This window comes from Protopterus annectens, chromosome 4.part0 (genome assembly GCF_019279795.1).
Source record: "Protopterus annectens isolate FY-2018-M chromosome 4.part0, PAN1.0, whole genome shotgun sequence".
Taxonomy (NCBI): Eukaryota; Metazoa; Chordata; order Ceratodontiformes; family Protopteridae; genus Protopterus; species Protopterus annectens.
The window spans coordinates 107,714,827-107,739,911 of record NC_056733.1 but is presented as its reverse complement, the minus strand read 5'-3'; the positions used below and the strand labels follow the sequence as shown (position 1 = coordinate 107,739,911).

General features: G+C 43.0%; 1 protein-coding gene across 1 annotated transcript in view; it reads right to left on the bottom strand.

Moving 5' to 3' along the window:
• Positions 1-25,085, bottom strand: part of LOC122799215 (myosin phosphatase Rho-interacting protein-like) — a 2,938,789-nt gene that overhangs the window by 831,083 nt on the left and 2,082,621 nt on the right. The window contains exon 14 of the mRNA XM_044068133.1: positions 22,166-22,688. Within this exon, the coding sequence (XP_043924068.1) occupies positions 22,166-22,688 (523 nt within the window). The remainder of the gene's footprint in view (positions 1-22,165; positions 22,689-25,085) is intronic.

Here is a 25,085-nt window from a genome sequence, read left to right as displayed (position 1 = left end):
GAGGGTACAGAAAGAAGAGCAGATTGGATAAAGTAAATTATATAAAGAGGGAGGGTACAGAAAGAAGAGCAGATTGGATAAAGTAAATTATATAAAGAGGGAGGGTATAGAAAGAAGAGCAGATTGGATAAAGTAAATTATATAAAGAGGGAGGGTACAGAAAGAAGAGCAGATTGGATAAAGTAAAATAAGAAAGAGGAAAAAGGTCTTAATGATAAGTCTAGTGAAGAAATGGGAATATGGAAAGGGAGGAGTTACGTAGGATGGTTACAGGTACATATAGGGCTGTTATGGAGGTACAAAATAAGATCATGTTTGAAGTTAGGAAGAGAGGTATGACTTCTAATATGGAGTGGAAGATTATTCCACATAAGGGAGATGGAGTGTTTATAAAGTATTTTACCTATGTTAATATTGGGTTTATAGACTTGTAGAAAGAGTTTATCAGAGCTGCACAGGGATCGGGGAGGATTGTACCAGGAGATCAGGTCGGACAGAGACGGACAGTCAAGAGTTAGAATTAAGAATTCGGAAAGCTTGGATCAACTGACATTTGGTCAGAAGGTGTGGGAGTTCGAGCCAATGTAGTTTTTTGAGAGCAGAACAGTGATGGGATTTATAGGGGCTGCTGGTGACAAATCTAGCAATTTTGTTATAAGTTTGATCAAGTTTTGCCAGCAGGTTATATTGTAAACTGGAAAATAGAGGGGAGCCATAGAGGAGGGTGGGGAGGAGATAGGATTGGGCTAGCAGTAGTTTAGAGTTGGAGGTCAGGAATTTGTTGTTTCTATATAACATGCCCCAGTTTTTGGTGTGTTTTCTTTATAGAATGAAGTATGTGGAGGTCTAGTTTGAGCTGGTCGTCAATGATGACACCTAGGTGTTTAGTGTGTAAATCTGGTGATATGATGGTGCCATTTATTGAGGATACGAGAAAGGTAGATTTGTGATGGGCTAGAGCTTTAGGTAGGAATAGTAAGAGCTTAATTTTAGAGGGGTTCAGGATAAGTTGATTGTTGGAGAGCCACTTCTCAACAGAGTGAAATGAAGACTGGGTGATATGGTGGAGGTTATTGGTAGAGCCAGAAATGGAAATCAGAGTTGAATCATACTGTATGATAGGGGAGAGACTGCTGGCAGTGTGTAGGCCATTGGTGAAGAGGTTGAAAAGAAGGGGGGCAAAAATTGAACCTTGAGGAACAACGGTCTGAACTGGCAGAAAGGGTGAGAAAGAATTTTGCCATTTAACTGCTTGTAAGCGACTGGACAGGTAACTAGAGAACCAATTTAGAGTGGGGATAGAAATGTTCAGCTGAGAAAGTTTTTGAAGTAGAAGAGTAAACTCAGTTATACTCACCTTATTATAACATCATGTACAATGGCATCTCATCACAACACTATCACTATAAACATCTACTCTCTAATACTGAAATAACCAACATTCACTTGCAGTTCACTACTCCATCAACTTTACTCAGTAGCACACCAAATTATTGAACTGCAGGCTGCGGTGGTGTAGTAGTTAGCATTGCCGCCACACAGCAAGAGGTTCTCTGGTTCAATTCTCAGCTGGGGTGCCTTCTGTGCTGAGTATGCATATCCTCCCTGCAGTTGCCTGGGTTTCCTCCGGTTTCCTCCCACATCCCAAAGACATGCTGTAGGTGGATTGGACACTCTATATTGGCCCCAGGTGTGAGTGTGTGCGTGTGTGTGCCTTCTATGGAAGGTTAGGCGCTGGGCTGGCAACTCGATACCATAATACTTTACTGCAAATCGTTCTGCGGACCATTCTGCTGTGGGGATCCCTAACTGGGAAAAGCCGAAAGAAGATTATCACAGGAAGCACATACACATGTACCTTCTTTTTTCTACATGACCATTTAATACCATTTCAGACACCTCTGCAATTAATCATCTGCAAGTTTCTACTATCTAAACTATGCCTAAACTTTATTATACCAAATACTTTTCTTTGTGTAACACTCAATGTCATAAGTTGGTCTGTATTATCATCATGATTGCAATTCAGCAAACTTTGTTTAGTAACCAACAGGATTGTGTCTGAAAACTGATTTGGCCCAGACAATCTACTTAATAATAAGTAAATAAAAACAAATACAGAAGAGACTCACCACAAGGGTCATTAGAATGAAGGGGAAGAATATGAGCACAGGCTACAGATGTTAGGGATCTTTTTGCAAATGAGCAGGACGACAAGAGTTTCACGAAAATCATGCACAAGATAATGCCACAGAGTTGTAAGAAAGGATCCATGTCAATTTGCAGAAAAGAAAAATACAGAAAGCTGTAAAACTGAATGTAAAATGGTGAAATGTTTAAATCAAAATACTAACCCTCCTACATAACCAGTGAGGTGGACTTGACCTCCCCCGCCCCCCTGCAGGAGCCACATTAGTGCTCATGTCACAGTTTCATTTACGGGGGAGTGATACTGTTTATTGACTGGCTGCATAATGGCAGTGTGTACATATACAGCACACTTACTCTATCAGTAGGTATTTTGAGTTCAACACTGTAAAGTTTCAACATTTTGACATTTCAAGATTTTGCATTCCCTAGTATGACTTTCAATCTACCTCTATTCAATAAGTTGTCATATACCAGTGAAAAAAAATCACAAGCAGGAAGGACGGAGAAAGACGAGGACCACAGCGACCCACTAATCATATCTCTGCAAGTATTTATTTACAGACAGGTCTGTAAGACCCTTTGAATGTAGCACTCAAATGAGTAGTAGAGACAAAAGTCCTTTGTGGCATTCAAGAGAGACTCAGACAGAAAGGTGAAAAAAATGGATAGAGGGGTGGGAGAATGACAAATGCACCTAAATGACAGATAAAGATTAACAGTCTCCTTCTACCATCAAACAACTGCAGTGTGACACATGAGCAAACACAATGCAAGCTAAAACAAAACTCACACCCACTTTGGCACACTCAGAGTAACCAAGAAAGCAGTCTTATCATTATGAGCTGCTAAGCATTCGGAAACTGCTAAACAACTTCTGCAAGAGTGGTAGAGCATATCATGTGCTCCATTTATGGATGAAATCCTGATGGTAACAAACAGCATTAAATGTAGGCAGGATGGACTGTCTGACAATGGTCACTTTATAACCACAAGAAGGTGCATCCATACCTTTCCCTATTCACCCAATACCTGTTGTAGCAAATGTATGTACAAAACTCTGCACTTGGGATGTGATTTTAAATTACTTTTGATCACTTACATTACTGTCCAAACAAAATGTCCAGGTAAGTACTACTTGCATAATCTAAGAATATTGGGGAGAATAGCAAAAGATATGGTGGTGTATGTAGAAGGTGAAGTAAAATGATTAATCAGTAACATGGGTTCAAATCCCCAACTCTCCTAACACCTTAAAAATGCACAGTAAAGGGCAACCTGTACATGTCGTATTTCTAAAACTATTGCAACCTGTGTAAAGTTCACACACACAAAATTCTGTATGGCTTCACTTTAAATGTGCAAGTTATTCTGTATCTCTGCATTTATAAATCTTCAAAAAAGGCAAATATTACTCACTTTCAGTTTTTAATTTAAGCAGCAAGTCACAATTGAGTATATAAGAGAAAAACAAAACTTACTCACCATAACAATAGATCTGAGTTGTCTGTTTCCATCCTTCTTCAATGAATGGTTTTCGCATCCGGCCTCCAATCCTGTTTCGGCCACTCTAAGCCTTGGATCCAGTAATCAGGTTCCTCCCCCTACCCACAATCCCTGTGTAGAGAACAAGCTACCACAGCTTGCATTTGCCAGCAATAAGAGAAAACAGAAATACAAAAAAAGGTAATAAAAAACATGTAACATAAATATAGCAAGTTAACAGCAAACCTCAAGGAGCTAAGGCTAGGTCAGCTGAAATCATCCAGGTGCAACAATGTGAGAAACTATAAGGCAAAAGGATAGGGGATGGAGGGTGGGTAGTTGAGGAAGGAAGGAAACAGACAACACAGATCTAGTGTTATGGTGAGTATATAACTTTCGTATCGGATTTTGTCTTTTCTGTCCTTTCCTCAACTTATGGGGTAGAGTCCACAGCTACTTTATCACTTGGTTGGACTTATGGAAGAATATTTCAGAACATGGCTACACTGAAAGAGGCTTTTGAACTGGACCACTCTGTAAGGTGAAATCAAAATATGAACCTTGGACCAAGTAGCCATAGCACAGATGTCATCAAATGGCACTCTAGAAAATAAAACTGTAGACAAAGCTACCAATCTAGTGGAATGAGCTTCTGGAGTTGTGGGGCGGTGATAAGCAAGCCTCTTTCTTGACTGAAATAAGATAGGCACTGAGATAGCAAATGTGAAAGAGTGATGTTGGATACTCCTTTTCCTTAACTGGTAGGTGACAAAGATACAAACAGTAAAAATGTAACTGATGATTAACATCTAGCAGACACAGTATATATTCACTCGTTAAAATAATTTGGAAAGAACGCTGAAACATTTATGGACTGGTTGATGGTAAATTCAGAAGCTACTTTAGAGGGAGAAGAGGGGTTGGTCTTCAGGTGCACACTATCTTCATGAAATATCAGATAAGGAAATTTTGAAGACAAGACATGAAGCGCAGAAACTCTCCTGGCAGAGGTGACAGCAACCAAAAATGTAGTTTTCCATGATAAAAATTTAGATCAACTGTAGCAGGCAGTTTCAAATGGGGGACCAGTTAAAGCTTGTAATAACCAGCAATGTCCCAAGGAGTTATTAGATCTTTGCGCAAAGGACGTGGTTAAGCAGCTAGTTCCATTTTAAAAAAAAGTTGTGTAAGAAAATCCAAAATTGCTTGGATAGTACATGAGAAAGGATCAATATTTTTTTCAAGCACCCAAATAGAAAACCTTTTTCATTTGCTTCTGTAGATCTTTCTAGTAGAAGATTTCTGGGAACAGCACAAAATGTGAACTTGGGATGAAAACCTGAAATGCCGAGCCATAATTGAAACTGGAGAAACCATGCAGTCAACTTGATGGATTGAATGCTCAGGTCAGGCCATCCTGACAGGTGAATGAGTAGATCTAGATTCTCAGACCAGCACGGGGGGGGGGGGGGTAGGGTGAACAAGATGAGACCAGAGGATGGGATACCACACTTGTCAAAGCCAATAAGAGGTTATGAGGATGACTATGACCTTCATCGTGAATGCTTTCTGTAGAGATTTTGGAATCAGGGGCATCCGATGGAAGGCAAGGGCATAAAGGAGTCTGGGGGGGCCAAGAGTGCATTACTGAGTCCCTGGGTTACTCCTCCCTAGGGGAATTAGAGCAAATAATTTGCTGCATTTGGTGTTGTGAGGACAGGCAAAGAGATCACAAGTAACCCGCCAGAGTCCACTGATGTAACCGCCAAAGTCTACTGATGTACACGCATAGAAGACAATCAACCATTTTTGTGGGTGACTTCTGATGGGACAAACCATCTTGGGCTTGTTGGTGCAACTCTTGTCTGGGGTAGTTTTTCTTGTCTGGGGTAGTTTTTCTATCTGAAGTTTTGTGCCCACAAGTGTTTCAATGACTGCACTGATTGTGGCTTGGATTTTGTTAGATTCACTGTAATCCCTAGGTTTGTACACAGTTGGAGGAAGGAGTCTATGGCTTAAATGAAAATATTCATGGTAGAGGAGGTAATAAGCCAGCCATCCAATTATGGGAATACTTAAAATCCCTTCAGTCATGGAAGAGCTGCCACTGCTGCATGCATTTGGTAAACACTCCCGGGGGGTGGGGTGGGGTTGAGACCAGTGGGCAGAGCTCTGAACCAGAAAGGACAGTCTCCCAGCCAGAAGCAAAGATCCTTCTTGGGATGTCTGCCCATTTTTATATGGTAGAACACATCCTGAAAATCTATCAAGCACATCCAGTCACTCTTTCTCAGTAGAGGAAGAATGGACTGAACTGTGAGCATCTGGAATTTTGTATGTTTCATAAACTTGTTCAAGCGGCTTAGGTCCCCATTTTTCTTTGGCACCAGCAATAAACTTGAGTAAATTCTGGACCTTCTCTGGTCTGGTGGGACACCTTGGATGACTCAATTTCTTAAAAGGTTCTTTATTTCTGAACTGGCTGCTTCCCTTTGTGAGGTTGGGACACTGGGAAGTCTTTTTTGGGAGTACAGATAAAATGTAGAAGGGAATGAAACAGCCTCTGGTAATGAGCCTTTGCAGTAATTTGTCTTGCGTGGCAGATGTTTAGGCTTTTGAATGCAGCAATAGGCACCTCTCTCCTGGACTGCCTCCAGAGTGCGATAGTCAGGTAACCATTCAGGGGTGCTTGGAAGCCCCGATTTTGTGGCCCACATTTTTCCCTGGGGTGACATCCATTATAAGAATTTCTCCCTCTGCCTCAAAGGGCTGTTTCTCAGAAATGTCAGATGTAAATCCCTGAAATTTATGAAACCAAATTCTCTTCCCTCCTTTCTGGTTTCAGCAGATAGTCCTCTGAGGGATGGAGAATTTGATTCCTATGGCAGATAGGAATTTACAGTCTTTCTCACTTCTTTTACAACAGTCTCTCTAACTTTAGGACAAAAAAGGGTTGATCCATTGTAGGAGGTGTTGATGAATGACATCTTGAAATGTTCTGCAAAGTCGCACAACAGCATTCATGAGTGTCTCCTTATGGAAATGCCTGTGCCAGCTGCTTTAGACTCACCCTCTGTGGCACTGGAGATGAGGCGCACAGGGACGCTGGATAAGGACTGAAGGGTCACCAAGTGAGACTCAATAGATATCCTTTGATATGCAGACAAGGTCTGTGGGAGAGATTTGGCTATCTCCTTAGTCAAATCCCTCTGAAAATATGTGACACGTGCCAAGTAATTAAGAGCTCTCCGAAAAAATAGATGAGGTGTAAACATGCTTCCCAAATCTGTCCATCGCATGAAATTTCATGTTTGGTGAACAAAGGAACTCTCTTCTGCAAGTTCATTCTTGGTGGCTGTGGCCAATACCACTGAATTTACCAAAGGCCCCTTGTTCCAATGGGGATGTTCATTGGGACAAGGAATTTTCCAGGATTTTTGGGAATAAGCTCAGCTATGCCAGTTTCCTTCCACATCCACGAAGAGATAAGGTCTACCATCTAATTGACTGGGGAACTACCCAATATGTAGGAGGGTCAGAACCAAAAGCCTCCAAGGAAGACTGACTCTTCTGATGATAAACTTGGGAAGACCACCTCCTTCCTGTCTTTGTGGTACAAGGATTTCCCTGAACCAGACATTTTCAAGGGGGGGATATGGAGGTACCTTCCCCTTCATCAAAGTCAGTGGTAGGGGATTAACAGAGGAACACAGATCCAGGAAGCCTTGTTATAAGAGCTGAAACTCCCAAAGGTGATTCAACCCTGGACACTAATCAGCTGGCTTCCGAGGCTGACACAAGGGCCAAGCTACCAAGCGTCAAGATTCTCAGAGGCGGGAACAGATCTGAGGACCTCAAGTCTAATCCTACCTTGCTGGAGTTGACACTGGCCATTTGGCTCTGAGATTCAGATGGGTTCGACTGGGTTGGAGCCAAACTCAGAGTACAGGATGTGTGGACTCTTGGTTCTAATGCATACCTGCCCCAATGAAAGTAGGACCTGAGGGCTCCAATTTGAGAGGTCAGTTCAGAGAAGTCATAGCTAAAGAATGATGGGAAGAATTAATTCCTCCTGTTCTGACAGTGGTTGGAGCCAGAAGGACCTCCAATTGGATCTGGGTTTGAAGAAATCTCATTATCTTGTCCATGCCAGCTTCCGTAAGGCTCCTGGAAGATCTAACTGACCTAACAGATAAGGTGGAGGAGGGTGTTCTGAAATGATGATGTGATGTGGTTTGTCCTGTAAAACTGTAGATCAAAGCCTGAGTAAGACAGGCTCTGGTGAAAACCTAGGAGGTGTATGTGATCCTAGGATTACAGGATCTGACAAAAGTGACGGCTCTGAAGGTTTGAGCACTTTAGTTGCTGGAGTCGACAAAGGTGTTTGGTCTGGGGACCTCTTTTTAAAAAAGTCTTAGGTATGCTTTACTTGAATCCTTTTGCTTGTCCTTACATCTGTGAGGTGGCTTTTGGACAGAAGAGGGGGAAGAAGAAACAGCAGCAGAAGTAGACTTAGCGACTCTGAAGGAGGTGTTTTTCCTAGATGAAGGTTGAAGGAGCCCCTTCAATATAAGCTTATTCCTCCTTTCAGTAAGGGTCCACTGGATGAAAGCCTCACAAACGGAGCAGGTGTGTCCAGCTATGATGGGCCTAAACAATACATGCACTTAATGTGTGCCATCTGAATTTGGAAGCTTGTGGGAGCAAGCTATACATTTTTTAAACTCTAAGGGATTTTACTCTATTTTATCTGTGAAAAGAAGCCAAGAATCAAAGTAAAGTTTTTTTTTTGTAAATTATCTAAAACTATAGCTTTTAAAAATAATAAATATAGTTTGTATGTATATATATATATATATATATATATATATATATATATAGTAACAATAAGTGGGAAAAATTATTGTAAACTATGAAAAGGTATACACTATAAAGATTTTACACACATATATACAAGGAAAAGAAAAAAGGGGAGGAGAGAAAAAAGTACAGTTTTGTACCTACCATAAATGTAGATGCCCGATAGACATGCAACTGCAGTCATAACATGTGGGTTGTCCTGCCTCAGGCAGCCCTCGGTCGGCCGGATTCCAAAGTCTGGGTCTGACGTCGGCTGATGTCGCATTTCTCTCCGACGTCAGAGCGGCTGGAGTACATAAGCATCAGCCGACGCCATCTTCTTCAGTGTTTCTTGCCCCAGATGCCAGGTGCCCTCCAAGGAAGGCTGTAATCAAATTTGAAGACAAAAACAGGATTCCAGAGAAATAAATGATCAATAAAACAAATACACCATAACAGATATCCCCAGCTTAGAGAAACAGGGATAGGAGAGGGTCCTAGGCATAGAGGGGTATGGAGGGAGGGAAAATCCGACTGCAGTTGCTTGTCTATCGGACATCTACATTTATGGTAGGTACAAAACTGTACTATGTCCTTCAAGAATGCAACTGCAGTCATAACATGTGGGTAGAATACCATAGCTTAGCTGGGGGAGGAGGTATGCTCTAGGAAAAAGATGGTGTGGCAATCAAACCCTGCAGGACTGCTGAAGCAAATCCTGCTCTGGATCTGGAGTACAGAGGGAGATTGTAGTGTTTGGAGAATGTATCCAAGGAGCTCCATGTAGCAGCTTCTAGAATGTGCTTAGTAGGCAACCCCTCTTAAGAATGCTGTAGAGGTGGCTGTAGCTCTTGTGGAATGTGGTCTGACATTGGCTGAAACAGTCTTTCCATGAAAGGAATAACAAAATCTGATGCAATGTCCAATCCATTTTGAAATTGTCTGTTTTGAAATTGCTTTTCCTTGGACTGCAGGGGCGTAAGCTACAAAAAGTTGCTCAGACTTCCTACTGGCCTTGGTTCTGTCCAGGTAGTATCGAAGTTGTCTGTGAATGTCCAAGGTATGTAACAGTCTTTCCCCCTTATTCTCAGGATTGGGGAAGAAAGCAGGCAAATGAATAGCTTGATTCAAAGAAACCCTAGATACCACCTTTGGCATAAAGGTAGGGTTGGTCCTTAATGAAACCCTGTCTCTGTGAAAAATTATGAACGGTGGTATTGCCATTAGGGCCTGCAGTTCCGAAACCCTTCTTGCAGAAGTAATTGCCAACAGGAAAGCTGTCTTCCATGAGAGAAATTGCAAGTCAACTGAAGCTGCTGGCTCAAAAGGAGGTAGAGTCAGTTTTTCTAGGACAAAATTGAGGTCCCAGGCTGGAACTGGGGCCTTTCTTGGTGGCTTGATGTTCTTGATTCCCCTGAGGAATTGCCTTAGCAAAGGGTGTGAAAAGACTGGAGGATCAGTGTTATATCTAGCTGAAAAAGCTGATGCATGTATCTTTATGGAAGAATATGAGAGGCCGTTCTTTAGCATATCCGCCAAATATTCCAAGATGAGTGGGATGTTCAACAATGATGCATCATGCCCCTTGCTGGTATTCCAATTGCTGAATCTCTTCCATTTTGCCAAGTAAACCTTTCTGGTGGATGGTCTTCGAGCCTCTGTTAGTATCCGCTGAACTTCCTTGGAGAGAGATAGGTTGAGGTTATTTATGGGATCTCCCAGGCTGTTAGCTGCAGTGTCTGAAGGTTTGGATGCACTGTTTTGAGATTGTGTAGAGTCAAAAGTAGAGGCCATTGGGGAAGGGCCCACCTCCTGGTGTGACATATGCTTCTTAGTAGTGGATACCAGTGTTGTCTCGGCCAGTCCGAGCTATTATGATTCCCTTGGGTCTCTCTGCTTTGATCTTTAGTAGTACTGAGGTCATCAGTGGCAGAGGTGGGAATGCATAGATTGTTAGGAACTTCCAGTTGAATGAAAGAGCATCTATTTTCCAAGCTTTTGGATGGTATGTCCTTGTGCAGAATTTTTGTAGATGATGGTTGAGGTGAGAGGCAAATAGGTCTACTTCTGGCCTGCCCCATGTCGAAGTGAGTTGTGTGAAGATCTTCGGATGCAACCTCCATTCGTGTGGGTCTGTGAAATTCCTGCTTAGGCTGTCCGCCAGCACATTGTCTTTGCCTGGAACAAACTGGGATTGTAACTGGATGTTTAGACTCAGTGATTTTTCCCAAAGATGCATTGTTAGTCTGCAAAGGGGGTAAGAGTGGGTGCCCCCTTGCTTGTTTATATACCACATCACAGTGGTGTTGTCTGTCCGTATCAGTAAATGGCCTTGTCGAAGTTGTTGTTGAAAGGCCTCGATAGCATGCATTTCTGCCAGCATTTCCTTTTGATTTATATGCAGATGTGTTTCGTTTTGAGACCATTGTCCTTGTATACACCCTGCCTTCCATGTGCGCCCCCCATCCAAGGTCTGAGGCATCTGTGGTCATGGTCTGTGTTATCTGTGGTTTTTTGAATGACATACCTGTGTTGGCCTGGCTCACCGAGGCCCACCATAGGAATTCCTTTTGTAGGCATGGAATGCGTGGTATGGTTGTCTCCAAGTTGTTGCCGTGCTGAGACCAAGTGCTTTTTAGGTACCATTGAAGCTTTCTCATGTGTAGTCTTGCTAATGGAACCAGGAGAATGCAGGATGCCATGTAACCCAGGGCCTGTAGGAATCTCCTTGCAGTCATCTGGGTGAGTTTTGCCAAACCTTTGAAGTAATGAGTTAACTTCTCTTGCTTGTCTTCTGTCAGGTAAGCCATTTGAGAGGCTGTCTCTAATTTGGCTCCTAAGAAGATTATTTGCTGGGATGGCTGCAGTCTTGACTTTTGAAAGTTGACTGTGTATCCCAGAGCTTGAAGTAATCGTATGACATAGTCCAAGTTTTTTGTCAACATCAATTTGTCGTCCGCTTGTATGAGGCAGTCGTCCAGGTATGGGTAAATTTGTATCCCTTGGAGCCTGCAATGAGCAATTACTGAAGCCAGGCATTTTGTGAATACTCTGGGCGCAGTAGATAAGCCAAATGGCAATGCTGAGAATTGATAATGCTCTGGCCCTGCAAGAAATCTGAGGTATCTTCTGCAGCTGTGTCTGATAGGGACATGCAGGTATGCCTCCTTGAGGTCCAGAGTAATCAGCCAAGACCCCTTGCCCAGCATGGGAAGGAGTTGCTGTAGAGTCAGCATTTTGAACTTTGGTACTATGAGAAAGGTGTTTAATGCGGACAAATCCAGTATTGGTCTCCATTGAGATTTTTTTTCTTGGAACAAGGAACATTCTTGAGTAAAACCCCTGGCCTTGTTCTTGTTGTGGAACTCTTTCTATTGCTTTCATTCGAGTTAGCAGAGAGATTTGCTTGATAGCCTCTGTCCTCTGGTTTTGTGGTAGGTTTGGCATGCCTTGTTTTCTTGGCAAGGTATGAAATTGGAACCTGTAGCCTCGATCTATAATGTCCAAAATCCATTTGTCCTTTGTCAGTCTGTGCCAATTTTCTGCAAACAGAGATAATTTCCCGCCCAAGGGAGCTTCTATTTGTTCCCTGGTAGGCGGAAGTAGAGGAAAGTCATTGAGATTGTGGCTGTGGGGCAGGAGAGACCCCTGCGTCACTTCTTTGATTTCCTGGCTGCCATTGTCGTCCCCTGTAAGGACCTCTGTATTGGCCTCATCCTCAGCCACGTCTGTTTTTACCCCTTTGAAACTTTTCTGGATTAGGAAAAGACCAGTTTTTTGAAGGCCAATTCCTACTGAATCTGGGGGGTTGAACCTGGAGGAAATCTTTCACCTTCTGAACTGATTTTGCTTTTTCCTCGATGGTCTTTAACACATCCTTAGCATTAGCACCAAAAAGCTTGTTCTTTTCCAAAGGTGCATCCAGAAGTTTTGCCTTTACATGATCTGGTAGAGGTTGATCTTTTAACCATGCATGTCTACGAATGACTGCCCCTGTCATAGCTGCCCTACATGAAGCTTCCAGTGCATCATATCCACACTGCAGGAAGTGATTGCTAACTTGCTGAGTGTTATGTACTGCTTCCTGCAAAGCCTTCCTATCTAAAGGATCAGGAGTGGCCAATCTTTTTTGTAAATCTTCTAACAGGAAATCCTGATATTGCAACATATGAAAAAGGCAATTCAAGGCTCTCATGGATAAGGTAGTGGAAGTGTAAACCTTTTTGCCCCATCTCTCTAAAGACCTAGCTTCCCTGTTGGAGGGCAATGGATTTTTAGAGGTGGAAGCTGAAACACCTTTAGGCCCCTGAGAAATAGTTTCCAAATCAGCAGTATGGGCCCTGAATAAATGGGAATGAGTTTCTGGGACCCTGTAATATCTGTCTGGCTTGGCTGGAGCAGGAGGAAGAGAGTCAGGGGTAACACTAGAGTCAGAATATAAATCATCCAAAACATCGAGTACAGGAGGAATAGCTAAAGGCCTGTGCTGGGGCTTCTTAAGGAAAGTCCAAAGGCGTTTTCTGGAATCAGAATATTCCTGGCCTTGCCACTTGAAATGTTCCCTCATGGTATGCAGAACTTCCCCAAAAGAAATATCCTCAGGCGGGGAGGCCGAGGGGATGGAATCCTCTGCATCCGAGTCCTCATACGTTTGGAAGAGCTCTTCCTGGCTATCAGAGTGGACAGAGCCCTCAGAGTCTTCATCTGACGGAATAGGGTCAGAGGGTTCAACCCGGGGCCTTTTATCAGAAGGAGGTTGGGATCCTCTCTCAGGATGGGCCTGTGAAACTCTAATCATAGAAATTAAATCAGCAGCCATAGACATAATTTGTGTCTCTGGAGGAGGCTGAGGAAAGGTTTTAGTAGTAAGATGCTTTGTTTTGCTGGCTGCCTTAGCCCTGGTATAGGCCTTAATAGACATGGCCATAGGAGGCCTGGCAGCTCCACGTGCAGGAGTGACCTTGTCTACAGCAATGGTCTCGGGCATTTCCTCGGTTTCGGTATCCGGAGGAAAATCAATAACTGGCGTCGGAGTGATATCTGGAATCTGAGTCGTCGGTAATGCGATGTCTTCGGTTCGGAGCGGTGGAGAGACCGTCTCAGAGGGAACCGGAGCACCCGCGGTAGGTTTTGGCGTGGAGTCAGAGGTAGACGCGGGCCGAGGATGCCGGTCCCGGTCTTTTCGTTTCTTGGGAGTTTGAGATGTCGGAAGATCCGACGGCATTGTGTAAGCGAATTTATCGCCGAAAAAATCTTCAGCGAACTCCGCCCAGCGCCTGAGTGCGCGCTTGTTGAAGTGAGCACAGGCTACACAGGCCGAGACGTCGTGGTCTGGGCCCAGGCAAGGAAGACAGTAAGAGTGGAAATCCTTATGAGGTATTTGTTTACCACACGAAAGACAATTGTTAACTTTTTCAGTAATTTCTGACATCGGCTTAGGCAAGAAAAGGTCCCCAATGGGGTACTTAGCTTTTTTGATGACTTCGGAATCGAAGAATACAGGAGCTGACCGACCGGCACTTGCGAACTGCTTCTGCTTCGGGCACCGCGTGGCAAGAAAGACTGAAGAAGATGGCGTCGGCTGATGCTTATGTACTCCAGCCGCTCTGACGTCGGAGAGAAATGCGACATCAGCCGACGTCGGACCCAGACTTTGGAATCCGGCCGACCGAGGGCTGCCTGAGGCAGGACAACCCACATGTTATGACTGCAGTTGCATTCTTGAAGGACATCGTCTCACAGTAAGCACAAGGTGACAGAGAAATAAAGTTGGAAAAGTAAGTGAAAAACACTTCCCTTTTAATAAAGATTCAATAACTCCTGCTTGAGCACTCCGAGATCTATCCAATGCTTATGGCAGCAAATGAGATATGACATAGCTAGTTCTCTATATAGGGATTATTGGTAAGGAGAAGTGCCTGACCACCAGATCCAAACCTTAGAAGTGGCCAACATTGGATATGGAACCCATATGTTGAGCAATGGACGGAAAAGACAATATAAGATAGAAGATTATACAGAAATTAACCTATATCAGTAATAATCTGGCTCACAAGTGGCATCTAAAAACTGGAACCTGTACAACAAAATGGCAATATTCCATGACAGACCTGGGTAGGTTTCCCTATCACTACCCACAGTGACATCAGTGAGCATTTTTTTAATTATAAACAAGGAATACTTAAAAAAATATGCATGTGTCACTGTAACAAGAATGAACAGGTTTCATAAATTAGCATACTGACCAAAAAGCATACAAGCACTGACTGGCTCAAAATAAACTTGGACAATCATCTTTGGATGAATTTAACACACACATGACAAGACGCTAATCTGTTACAACCTAAACTGAGGTCTTCAGCTCACAGGCCAAAAGCAAGAAACTTGATCATTCAACTCCAACAGCAACTCTTGATCATTCAACTCCAACAGCAACTAAGACTGTGTACTAAAGGTTCAGCTCAAGGAAACAATTAGTTTAAGAAACACAATCCTGACACAGCTCCATTCACCAAATATGTGACTAGGCTGTGGGTGAAGGGAGCAATCTGTCAGGTATGGGTTCCACACCCTTTTTGTCTACTTCCAGTTCACACCCATACCACCTTATGGCATCCAGAATTGTTTTGTGTCTTGCTTTTTTAAATAAGTGACTTACCCACTAATGACAGGCAGTATTAGATAGGGTAAGGGTAACAAAATGACAGTAAGAATGTCATGGAATGAAAACAAAAATTGCCTGCAGTCATCTGAACCACTATTAGTCTAGATGTCTGGCAGTGAAGAAATTAATATTTTTTTGCCACTTATTCATTTTTTTCATATTTATGTTTACATTTTCATAACCGAGGGACATATATTTTATTGCAGTGTATGGTGTATGAAACACTGACTTGGGACACAAGATAATTTGCTGAAAATCCTGGTTTATATCAAACTATGCAGGAAACATTATTAGTTTAATAATTACAAAAAAAGTAATATACCCATAAGATCTTAACACTTCAAAAAACAAGTGACTTACAAACTGCTGAATGACATTAGGTGAAACCTTAGATGTTGAAGACTACTGTCTTTAATATTTGCACTGTACGCTCATATCTTAAGAGAAATCCAGTAACATTTGTATTGTAAATTTTAATTAAACACGTTTTCTTATTTCTGTAAATATCACAATAAACACACACTTACAGAGGAATTTCTTGTCAACGTGAAAGCTTATGTCTGCTTAACGAGAATAATACATGTCTAGGTTTTATAGTTTTCAAGATACGAAAATGTGTTTGTGAACATTAGAAAAATATAATTTGGGGTTTGTGTGCATTACATTACATTATTTATGGAAAAGACTATGAATGCACAGACTATCATTACTGTAAAGAAAAAATAGTTGTGTAAAATCTTAGGAAAAAACGGCAAAAACAAACTGAGCAAAACCAAGCCGGAAAGTGAGCAGTCAGTAGCACTTCCTGGAAGTCACTCAGACAGAAAGATGCTTTCAAAAATTGCCTTGGCAGAGAACGTGGATGTGAACCTCAAAAAGGTGGTAGTGTGGTTCATAAATTCCACTAAAGAATCAGCTTCCGCATCGTTGCCTTTAAACAAGATGAAAATATCATCCAGGTAGCGGGTATAGATGTCCTTCTCTTCCATGCTGCAGTATTCTTACTGTGGGATCCTCCGCCTCAGGCAACCCGAACGTGGGCTCCTATACAAAAGCTTTCAGCCTGGTTGCTGTTGGTGCATGGGATGTCACATGTAGGGCCATACACTAGGGACCTTAAATGTGACGTCTGCATGCACAGACCTCAGAATTAACTGCCCAGTCGGACAGTAGCCTAGGATATGCCAAAAGATTTCCTTCAGATTGGTGGAATGCCACAGACTGTTCAAAAATGAAACTAATGCCGGTAGGGGCAATGTGAAGGCCCACAGACCTGTAGATATGAAACTAGGGGGTCAGGAGGGAGGGAAGGAATACTGCAACATGGAAGAGAAGGACATCTATGGTTATGATAAAATTTTACAAAATTATTCTATGTCCTTCTAGTCTCATGTTGCAGTATTCTTACTGTGGGAGAGTATCACAGCTCAAGATGGAGGAAGGGTGGAGGTAGAGGATTCCAGAAATCCTTTCAGGATTGCCCCTGCGAAACCTGCTTTGGCGATATGGTCCAGTTAGTAAAGTTTGGTGAAGGTATGTACAGTGGACCAGTTGGCTGCTTCAAGGATGGTAGCTGTGTCTAGGCCTTTGAAGAAGGCTTTGGAGGAAGCTACTGCTCTAGTAGAATGATCCCTGATCCCCTGAATCAGGTCTTTTCCATGGTATGAGTAGCAGAAATAGACAGTTTTCCTGATCCAACACAAAATAGTCTGTTTGGAGACTGCCTTGCCCAGGGCTCTGTGATGGAAGGAAACAAAAAGTTGACTTGATTTTCTGATGGCCTTGGTTTTGTCCAGATAGCATCTTAATTGTCTGTGAACATCCAGGGAGTGTAGTATTCTCTCACTGTCATTCTGGGGAGAGGAGAAGAAAGTTGGTAAGTGAATGGACTGGTTTAGTGACAGCTCATTGCCACTTTGGGCATGAAGGAGGGGTTGGTGTGCAGGGTCACGCTGTCTTTATGGAAGACAGTGTAAGGAGGGCATGCCATGAGTGCCTGCAACTCTGAGACCCTTCTTGCTGAAGTCTGGGCTACCAGCAAAACTGTCTTCCATGTGCACATCTGCAGGGATGCAGAAGTGGCTGGTTCAAATGGAGTCAGCGTAAGTTTCTCCAAGATATAGTTTAGGTCCCAGGGTGGTTGGGTAGGCTTTCTGGGTGGTTTTATGTGTAAGGCCCCTTTTAAGAACAATTTAACATCCAACCTGGAGAGTAAAGGAGGTTCCAGAGGAAGGCAGGCAGAGACAGCAGACAGGTGCACTTTCACTCAAGAATATGAAAGATCTGCTTTAATCAGCTCACACACACAAGCTAAGACTAAAGAGACATCTGCTAGAAGGGGGTCCTTATGCCTTTGGAGACACCATTTGGAGAATCTTCCCCATTTAGAAATGTAGAGACACCATTTGGAGAATCTCCCCCATCTAGAAATGTAGGCTCTCCTTGTATTGGGTTTCCTGGCCTTCTCCAGGATAGAAAGCGTGCCCTCTGTGTAGCAGTGTCTGTAGGGTACTAGAAGTTTATCACCCAGAGAGTAAGGCTCAGCATCTCTAGGTGTGGATGGATGAGAGTTCCCTTCTGTTGTGTGAGGAAGTCCACTTTGTGAGGTAGCTTGCAGTGATTGCCCTTGGCAAGGGACTGTAGAAGGGGGAACCAATGCTGCCTTGGCCAGTAGGGAGTCACCAGCAAGATTTTTGGCATGTCTCTCCTGATCTTCAGGAAGACTTTCTGAATGAGAGATTAGTGGGGGAAAGGGATACAGAAACCGCCCCTTCCATGAGATGGTGAAGGCGTCCACTCTCCAAGCTAGAGGAGAATGGTGTTTGGTACAGAATTTTCTCAGTTGTCTGTTCTGGGGGGAGGCAAACAGATCTATATGTGGTGTACCCCATCAGTGGACCATGCTCTAGGAAAACTTCCCTGTGTAACATCCACTCATGATGTAGAGAGAATGATTTTCTTAGAGCATCTGCCTGATGGTTGTCTTGGGAAGGGATGTATGTTGCCTGTAGAGATAAGTTGTTCTGTGAGGCTAATTCCCAAATTTGCATTGCCAGCCCACACAGAAGGTAGGACCTGGTCCCTCCCGTTTGTTGATGTACCACATGACAGTGGTGTTGTCTGTGAAGATTAGCAGAGGGCCTGACTGAAGGATAGAGAGAAAAGCCTTCAGGGTTAAATGAACCACCGTCATTTCCCTGAAAGTGATATGTTTCCTCAAGGGGGATGTCTGCCAAGGTGCTTGTACCTAGAGCCCCTTCATGAAGCATCCAAGCCCAGATCCGAGGCATCTGTGTGCATGTGTTGAGCTGGTGTGGGGGATAGGAGGGGTAGTCCTGGATTCCTTTAAATCTGTTGTATCCACCACCTTAGTTCTGCTTGTAGACAAGGTAGGAAAGGTATTTGTAAATCTACAGGATGGCTGTGCTGGGACCATACGTTCTTTAAATACCACTGCAGCTTCCTTGTGTGCATCTTGGCTAGGGGAACCATAGGGATGGTGGCTGCCATAAGATCCAGAAGGCACATAAACTGTCTATCCAGAGGAGGTTCTGGAAATGGTTTGCCAGACAAATTACTTTGTCTTGGGATAAAAATGCTTCCATTAGGTCTGTCTGAATCCTGTAACCCAGGAAGACCTTGTCTTGTTCTGGGGAAAGGTATGAACTGGGGAGGTTCAGTGTGAAACCTAGTCTCTGAAGCAGGGACATGGAGAATGGGAGATGATTTTTGAGGGTTTCTTCTTTTTCTGCAAGAATTAGAATATCATCTAGGCAGGGATATATATGTATGCCCTTGGTCCTGCAGAAGGCTATAGCAGGAGCTAGGCATTTGGTGAAAACCCTTGGTGCAGATGACAAACCAAATGGCAAGGCAATAAATTGAAAATGAGAGCAAGGACCAGCAAAGCTTAAGTATTTCTTGTGGTTTGGGTGTATGGGGATGTGGAGGTAAGTCTCCTTCAGGTCCAAAATGGCCCAATGCTTGTGTTGGCAATAGTGGGAGCAGGGTCTGTAGAGACAGCATTCTGAAAGAGGGGACGTTTAGAAAAAGATTTATAATAGGTAAGTCCAGGATTGGTCTCCATGGTCCATTCTTTTTTGGAACTAGGAAAAGTCTGGAGTAAAAACATTTTCCTTCTTGACCTGATGGGATGTGTTTTATGGCGCCTTGTGCCCACAGATCCTGGATAACATGGGGAATTAGGTGAAACTGATTTTTGGGTAGAAAAGGAATGCACTGTGGGGTCGGTCTTTCCTGCCAGGACAGGAAATACACTTTTTCCACTATTGCCAGTATCCAGCAGTCTGTGGTGATTACTTTCCAAAGGGGCAGAAAGTGAGAGACGGGAAGACAGGGGGAGATGGGCAAGGCAGTCATGCACTGTTGCCATTACTTCTGTCCTGAAAGGACCGTCTTTGGGCTGGCTGAGAAGAGGTAGTCCTAGAAGGGGGATACCTCCTAGTCCCTTTCCTATGCCTGGTAGAAGGAGGAATGGTCATGGAGGGGACCCTTCTGACATAGGATGTTTTGGCAGGATAATTTCTACAGTACTTAAGTATAGGATATACAAGCAGGTGTTTAATATCTTATAGCTCTTTGCACTTCTCCTGTAGATTTTTAAATAGTTCTGCAGACTGCTTACCAAACAGAAGGTTATGATCAAGAGGAGCATCTAGGATTTTGGACTTAAAATCTTCTGACAGTGGTTGGAGCCTAAGCCAGGAGTATCTACGTAGAACTGATGCAGCTGCAGCTGATCTAGCAGAGGCCTCTGCTCCATCATAACTGCATCTCATGGAGTGCCTGGCCACCTGGGAAGCCAGGAATAGCTTAGATGCTATTTCAGTTTTGTTAAGAAAGTCAAGCAGGGCGTTAAGAAGTGTAAAGGCTTGGGATACCAGGTCCAAGGCATATTTCACCATATGTGTTTGGTAGTCAATTGCTCTGAAGGCCAGGGTGGAAGAGGTCTTCTTGTCCAGCCTATCCATAATTTTACTGTCGTTATCTGAAGTAAAAGAGGGAGCAGTCTAGACAGTCTATCTGGGGCCACAGCTATAACAGCAGGGTCTGGCAAGGTGGGGTACACTAGGAATTTGTGGTCATCAGGCACCTTATAGAAATGGTCTGGTCTCTTTGAGGCAGGTGGTTGAGAGTCAGGGCTCTTACAGCAAGAAGCAAATGCATCAAGGTATGCAGGGATCACTGGAGGAATGCCTGATGGGGAGGGTGGTTCAACATGCAACAACTCTAAGTATCTTTTTTGAGTTTCTGTCATTTGGGAAGTATCCCATTTGAAGTATTCTTTCTTATTAGTGATAGTTTCTCCAAATATTACGTCCTCTGGAGGAGAATCTCCTTCAACAGAACCCTCATCTGGAGAATAATATTCCATGGAGGAGGCTATTTGGGATGAGTAGGTGACAAGACTCCTCAGAGCAAGAGGAGAGGGCCTCCTCTTCTTCCTCCTCCTGGGGAATAGAGGGAAGGAGTGAGGTAGCAGAAGTAGGCCTTGGGCTAAGCACTGGAACAGAGGGGACTGAGGAGGTTGTAGGACTAAGGGCTATGAAGGCCTGCATCAGGGACTGAATAAAAGACTGCCAGTCCAGTTGTCCTTCAGGAGTAGATAAATTTTTAGGTTTTTGTATTCTTTTTAAAGGAGTAGTTTTGAGAGGCAATGCAGGACTTGATTCTGGGGCCTTACCAAAGGAAGGAGATTAGGACTCCTGAGATCGAGAAGGGCGTCCGGTGGAACCTGGATCCCTCTCGACTTCAGAAATAACCAACTTCTGAGACATCTCTGCGGACATGCTGGCCGGTGCTTCAGAAATGGCTTCCTCGAGGGGAGCCGTAGAAGCAGACGGCTCTAGAGGATGTCCCTCAACCCCTATATTGGCGGTTGATGGGGTGTCCAATGACAGAGAGGCAATGGCAATATGCTGCGAAACTTTGCCCTTTTCTTTGGTGGTTCCATCGGGTCAGACGATTCCAGATCCATTCTAAGGGCTAGCTTCTTAAGCCTTTGATTTTCTAAATACATGTTAAGGATAGCCAAGTGAACTCTAAGAGTTTTAGGGATGAAGGATTGACAGATGGAGCAGGAAGTATAGTTGTGTTCCCGGCCTAGACAAAAGATGCAATGGTCATGGATGTCCTTATGTGGAATTTGATGCCCGCATTGGCATTTACCTTTCTTAGCGGACATCGGCTTAAGTAAAACCAGCAAACCAAACTCAATCAATTCATTTAAGTAAGAAATCCCCAATGGGGTACTTCGCTTTAAACGTCTAGATAGACAGGAGCAATGCAATCAACTGCAGCAGAAAAGTTCTGAGGTCTGTGTGTGCTGACATCACATTTAAGGTCCCTGGTTTATGGCCCTACATGTGACGTCCCATGCACCAACAGCAACTAGGCTGAAAGCTTTTGTATAGGAGCCGAAGTTCGGGTCGCCTGAGGAGGGGGATCCCACAGTAAGATTACTGCAACATGAGTAGAAAAGAACATCAGTTCTTACTGATAACACTGTCATGTATACAGTTTTAAAAGTTTTTATTGACACAGTTCTTGAATATATCAAACTAGGTTCACTGGAATAAAATCAATTTAATTCAATGGAATGAAAACAATAATTGGCTGCAGGCATCTGAACCACTATTAACCTGCTTAAGGAAGCATAAATTGGGAGTGGCAAACTAATGCATAAACATCATAATCCAGAACCCAACACAGACAGGGGACAAGATCAACTAACTTAATGGACATCGGTCAGAACAGGCCAGCTGGTCTCTTGTAAGTCATACTAATGTACTATTTCTCATAGTGGGAACCTTACACTTAAAATCACGTAGGCATCCTTAACAGGAGGCACCTCAGTCACAGAGTGAAGTACAACTTATATTAAACAATTAAAAAGAAAAAAAACTCACAAGCTGCCTCAAGGGACAGTATGATTATGTACATTATGCTGCATGTGATCATTAGCATACGTTACTACATATGCTAAATAAAACACAAGGACCTACTCACCTCTCTTTTGTGACTTTCTTGTAGTTTCTCTAGTTCAGCAGCATGTGTACCAGCAAGCACAGAGATAAGAGGAAGCTGACGCTCTTCCCTGAGTGGAGTTTTCTCAACCTGCTGCCACTGCTGTTCAATTTCTTCTTGCACCTTCTGTTGCTTTTCACTTGAAGGCACCACAAGTGTGCCATCAATTTCCATTGTTGACATGTCCTCAGAGCCACTGTCCAGAGGTCCTGCAACAGCTTCATACCTTTTTCGACGTTCCTCTCGCCTTTTAGTCCTTTCACAGTTTAACAAGTCAGGCTGAAAAAGCAATTCATTTTCCAAAGCACGTTGTTGGGCTATTGCTTGTGCAATTGGTCTAAATTCTGCCCAGTCAAAAGTTTTTGATCTTCCTTCTCTTCTTCTTTCTCGAGCTCGACTTTTTCTCTCTTTGTCAGTTGAGGATGCTTCAAAAAATAGAGGCTCTTGTTTACCATCTGGCACAGAACTGGCATTTTGAGGTATTAGCTTTTGTTCATCTGGTAAACTAAAAAAAATAAATAAATAAATAAATAAATAAAAATATACATATTTACAAGACGACTCAGCTTCTTAATATTCTAACTCTTGTATCCCAAAGAGATTGAATCTATGCATATCTCCACCACCTAAATGTTATTAAAATGTTTCTAAAATGCAAACTAGTCAATATTCCAGACTACTCTAGTACTCATGTATCTGGTACTGCACACTTGCCTGATTTTAGTGGTTTATCATTAAACATTCATAGGTTTATTAATCACTTCTGGATTAGACACTAGTACCTAATAAAAAGGAAAAGTACCAATGTGTAACTTCTATCTCATGCTACTGCATTCCAAATGTAAAACAACCGTCATGAAACAAAACACAGAGAACTTACTACCATAGCTAGTTATATTTAGTCAGTTTTTTTACACTGATCACTGAGCAATGACATGAGGCCTTTAAATTATTTTTTTGCACCATGCACATTATTACATTTACTGATGCTGAACTACAGCGGCTGACCTGTAAACTGGTGATAAGTCAGGCTGCATGTTTTCGATCCATACTTTTGTTTAGGGGGCTCAAACTTTACCCAAAATACAGACTTTTCACCCGTGACTTTCTCTGCAGTGTTAATGAAAATAAAAAAAACAAAAAGATGGAAATACACAGCAGATTATGTTAGCAAGAAGTTTTATTAAATGCTTTTTGTCTGAGATACCACCCAGACTTCTTCATGTGAAGAAGTACGGGTAGTATCTCAGACGAAATGTGCTTAATAAAACTTCTTGCTAGCATAACCTGCCATTTATTGCCATCTTTTTGTTTTTTTATCAGCTTGTTTTAGTGTTGGTTTTTAGTTCTCTGTTAATGAAAATGTTTGTGTCAAACCAACTGCCGAGACTTAAGTAGTTAGTTAACATGGATCAGTGGAGTTTCTTCAAAAGGAAATGCATCCTTTCTATGTATAAATTCATGAACTGTAACAATTAAGTAAACTACTCACCACAAAGGCACATTAATGTTATTATTCTACTTTACAGAAAGTTAAAACCTTTACTTAATTAGCTAGCGTCAATGACACAAGCAAGGTTCAAGACCGACTAGATTAAGACCACCTGCAATGCAGGTGACCACAGTTTGAGCAGCAAACCAATTTCTAGAAAAATCATTCAAAAGAGGTAGACCTGACCAGCTAGTAATCTGTTCTTCTTCCCAAGAAGAGGCTGTTTGCTTTAGAAATGTTTTCTGGTGAATACCAGAGACTAGCCTTAGGACCACATTCCATTTGACTATGTGTAGATAACATGTATAAAATTGCCATAAATTAGTATAGGATCTAAGAGACCAATACGCACACTTTACACCTCAGAACTCAGCACAACTAAAGTAACACAGCCTACCTGGACCTCGCAAAAGCCTTCGATACAGTACCCCACTCGGGCATTATAGATAAGCTCACCAGCTTAAATATAAACCCCTATGTCACTAGATGGGTTGCAAACTGGCTCAAGGACAGAAACACATGGTTAGAATTGGCTCAGTCCTGGGACCTCTCTTGTTCGGTATATATTTCTCGGAGGTACAGGCCAACACGGAAGGACTGCGGCTGACCAAGTTCGCAGATGACTGCAAACTGGGCACCATAATCGACTCTGCAGCCGACACAAGCATCCTCCAAAAGGGCCTCATAGAAACAGACAGCTGGTGCCAGAGCCATGGCCTCAAGCTAAACGCCAAAAAGTGTACAGTCATCCCCCTTTGGCAAAAACAAAGTGCCCACAAATTACCACATAGGCGGTAATCCATTAAGTACAGAAGAAGTAATTAGGGACCTGGGGACCCAAGTTGATAGCAATCTCTCATTTGACAACCACATGGCCAAAGTGGTTAGAAAAACATTTTATATAGCCCATCTAATCATGAAGGGATTCACATCTAGATCAGGGGAGGTCATCGTGCCTCTATACTCATCCCTCATCAGGCCCATAATCGAGTACAATGCCCCTTTTGGGATGTACCTTGCCAAACACCTGCAGCAACTGGAAAGACCCCAAAAGTACCTCACCATGAGGATCAAAGGGCTCAAACAGATGCCATATGCTGCCCGGTTAAAGAAACTCCAGCTCTACTCAGTGGCATACCGCCTGCTCAGAGGCGATCTGTGCCTGACGTATAAAGCCATGTCCAACCCGGAATTAAGGGACATGCTGCACCTCAGAAAATCCAAATCCCATCGAGCTACGCACTCGAGAGACTTGAACCTCAGCACTGAAATAAATAGGACATGCTGGAGGGACAGATTCATAACCCAGAGGCTCCCTTCACTCTGGAATAAAATCCCAGTCCAGGTTAGGCAGAGTCCCTCTCTGACTCTCTTCAAGAGGAATCTTGATGAGTGGATGGGAGATCGTAG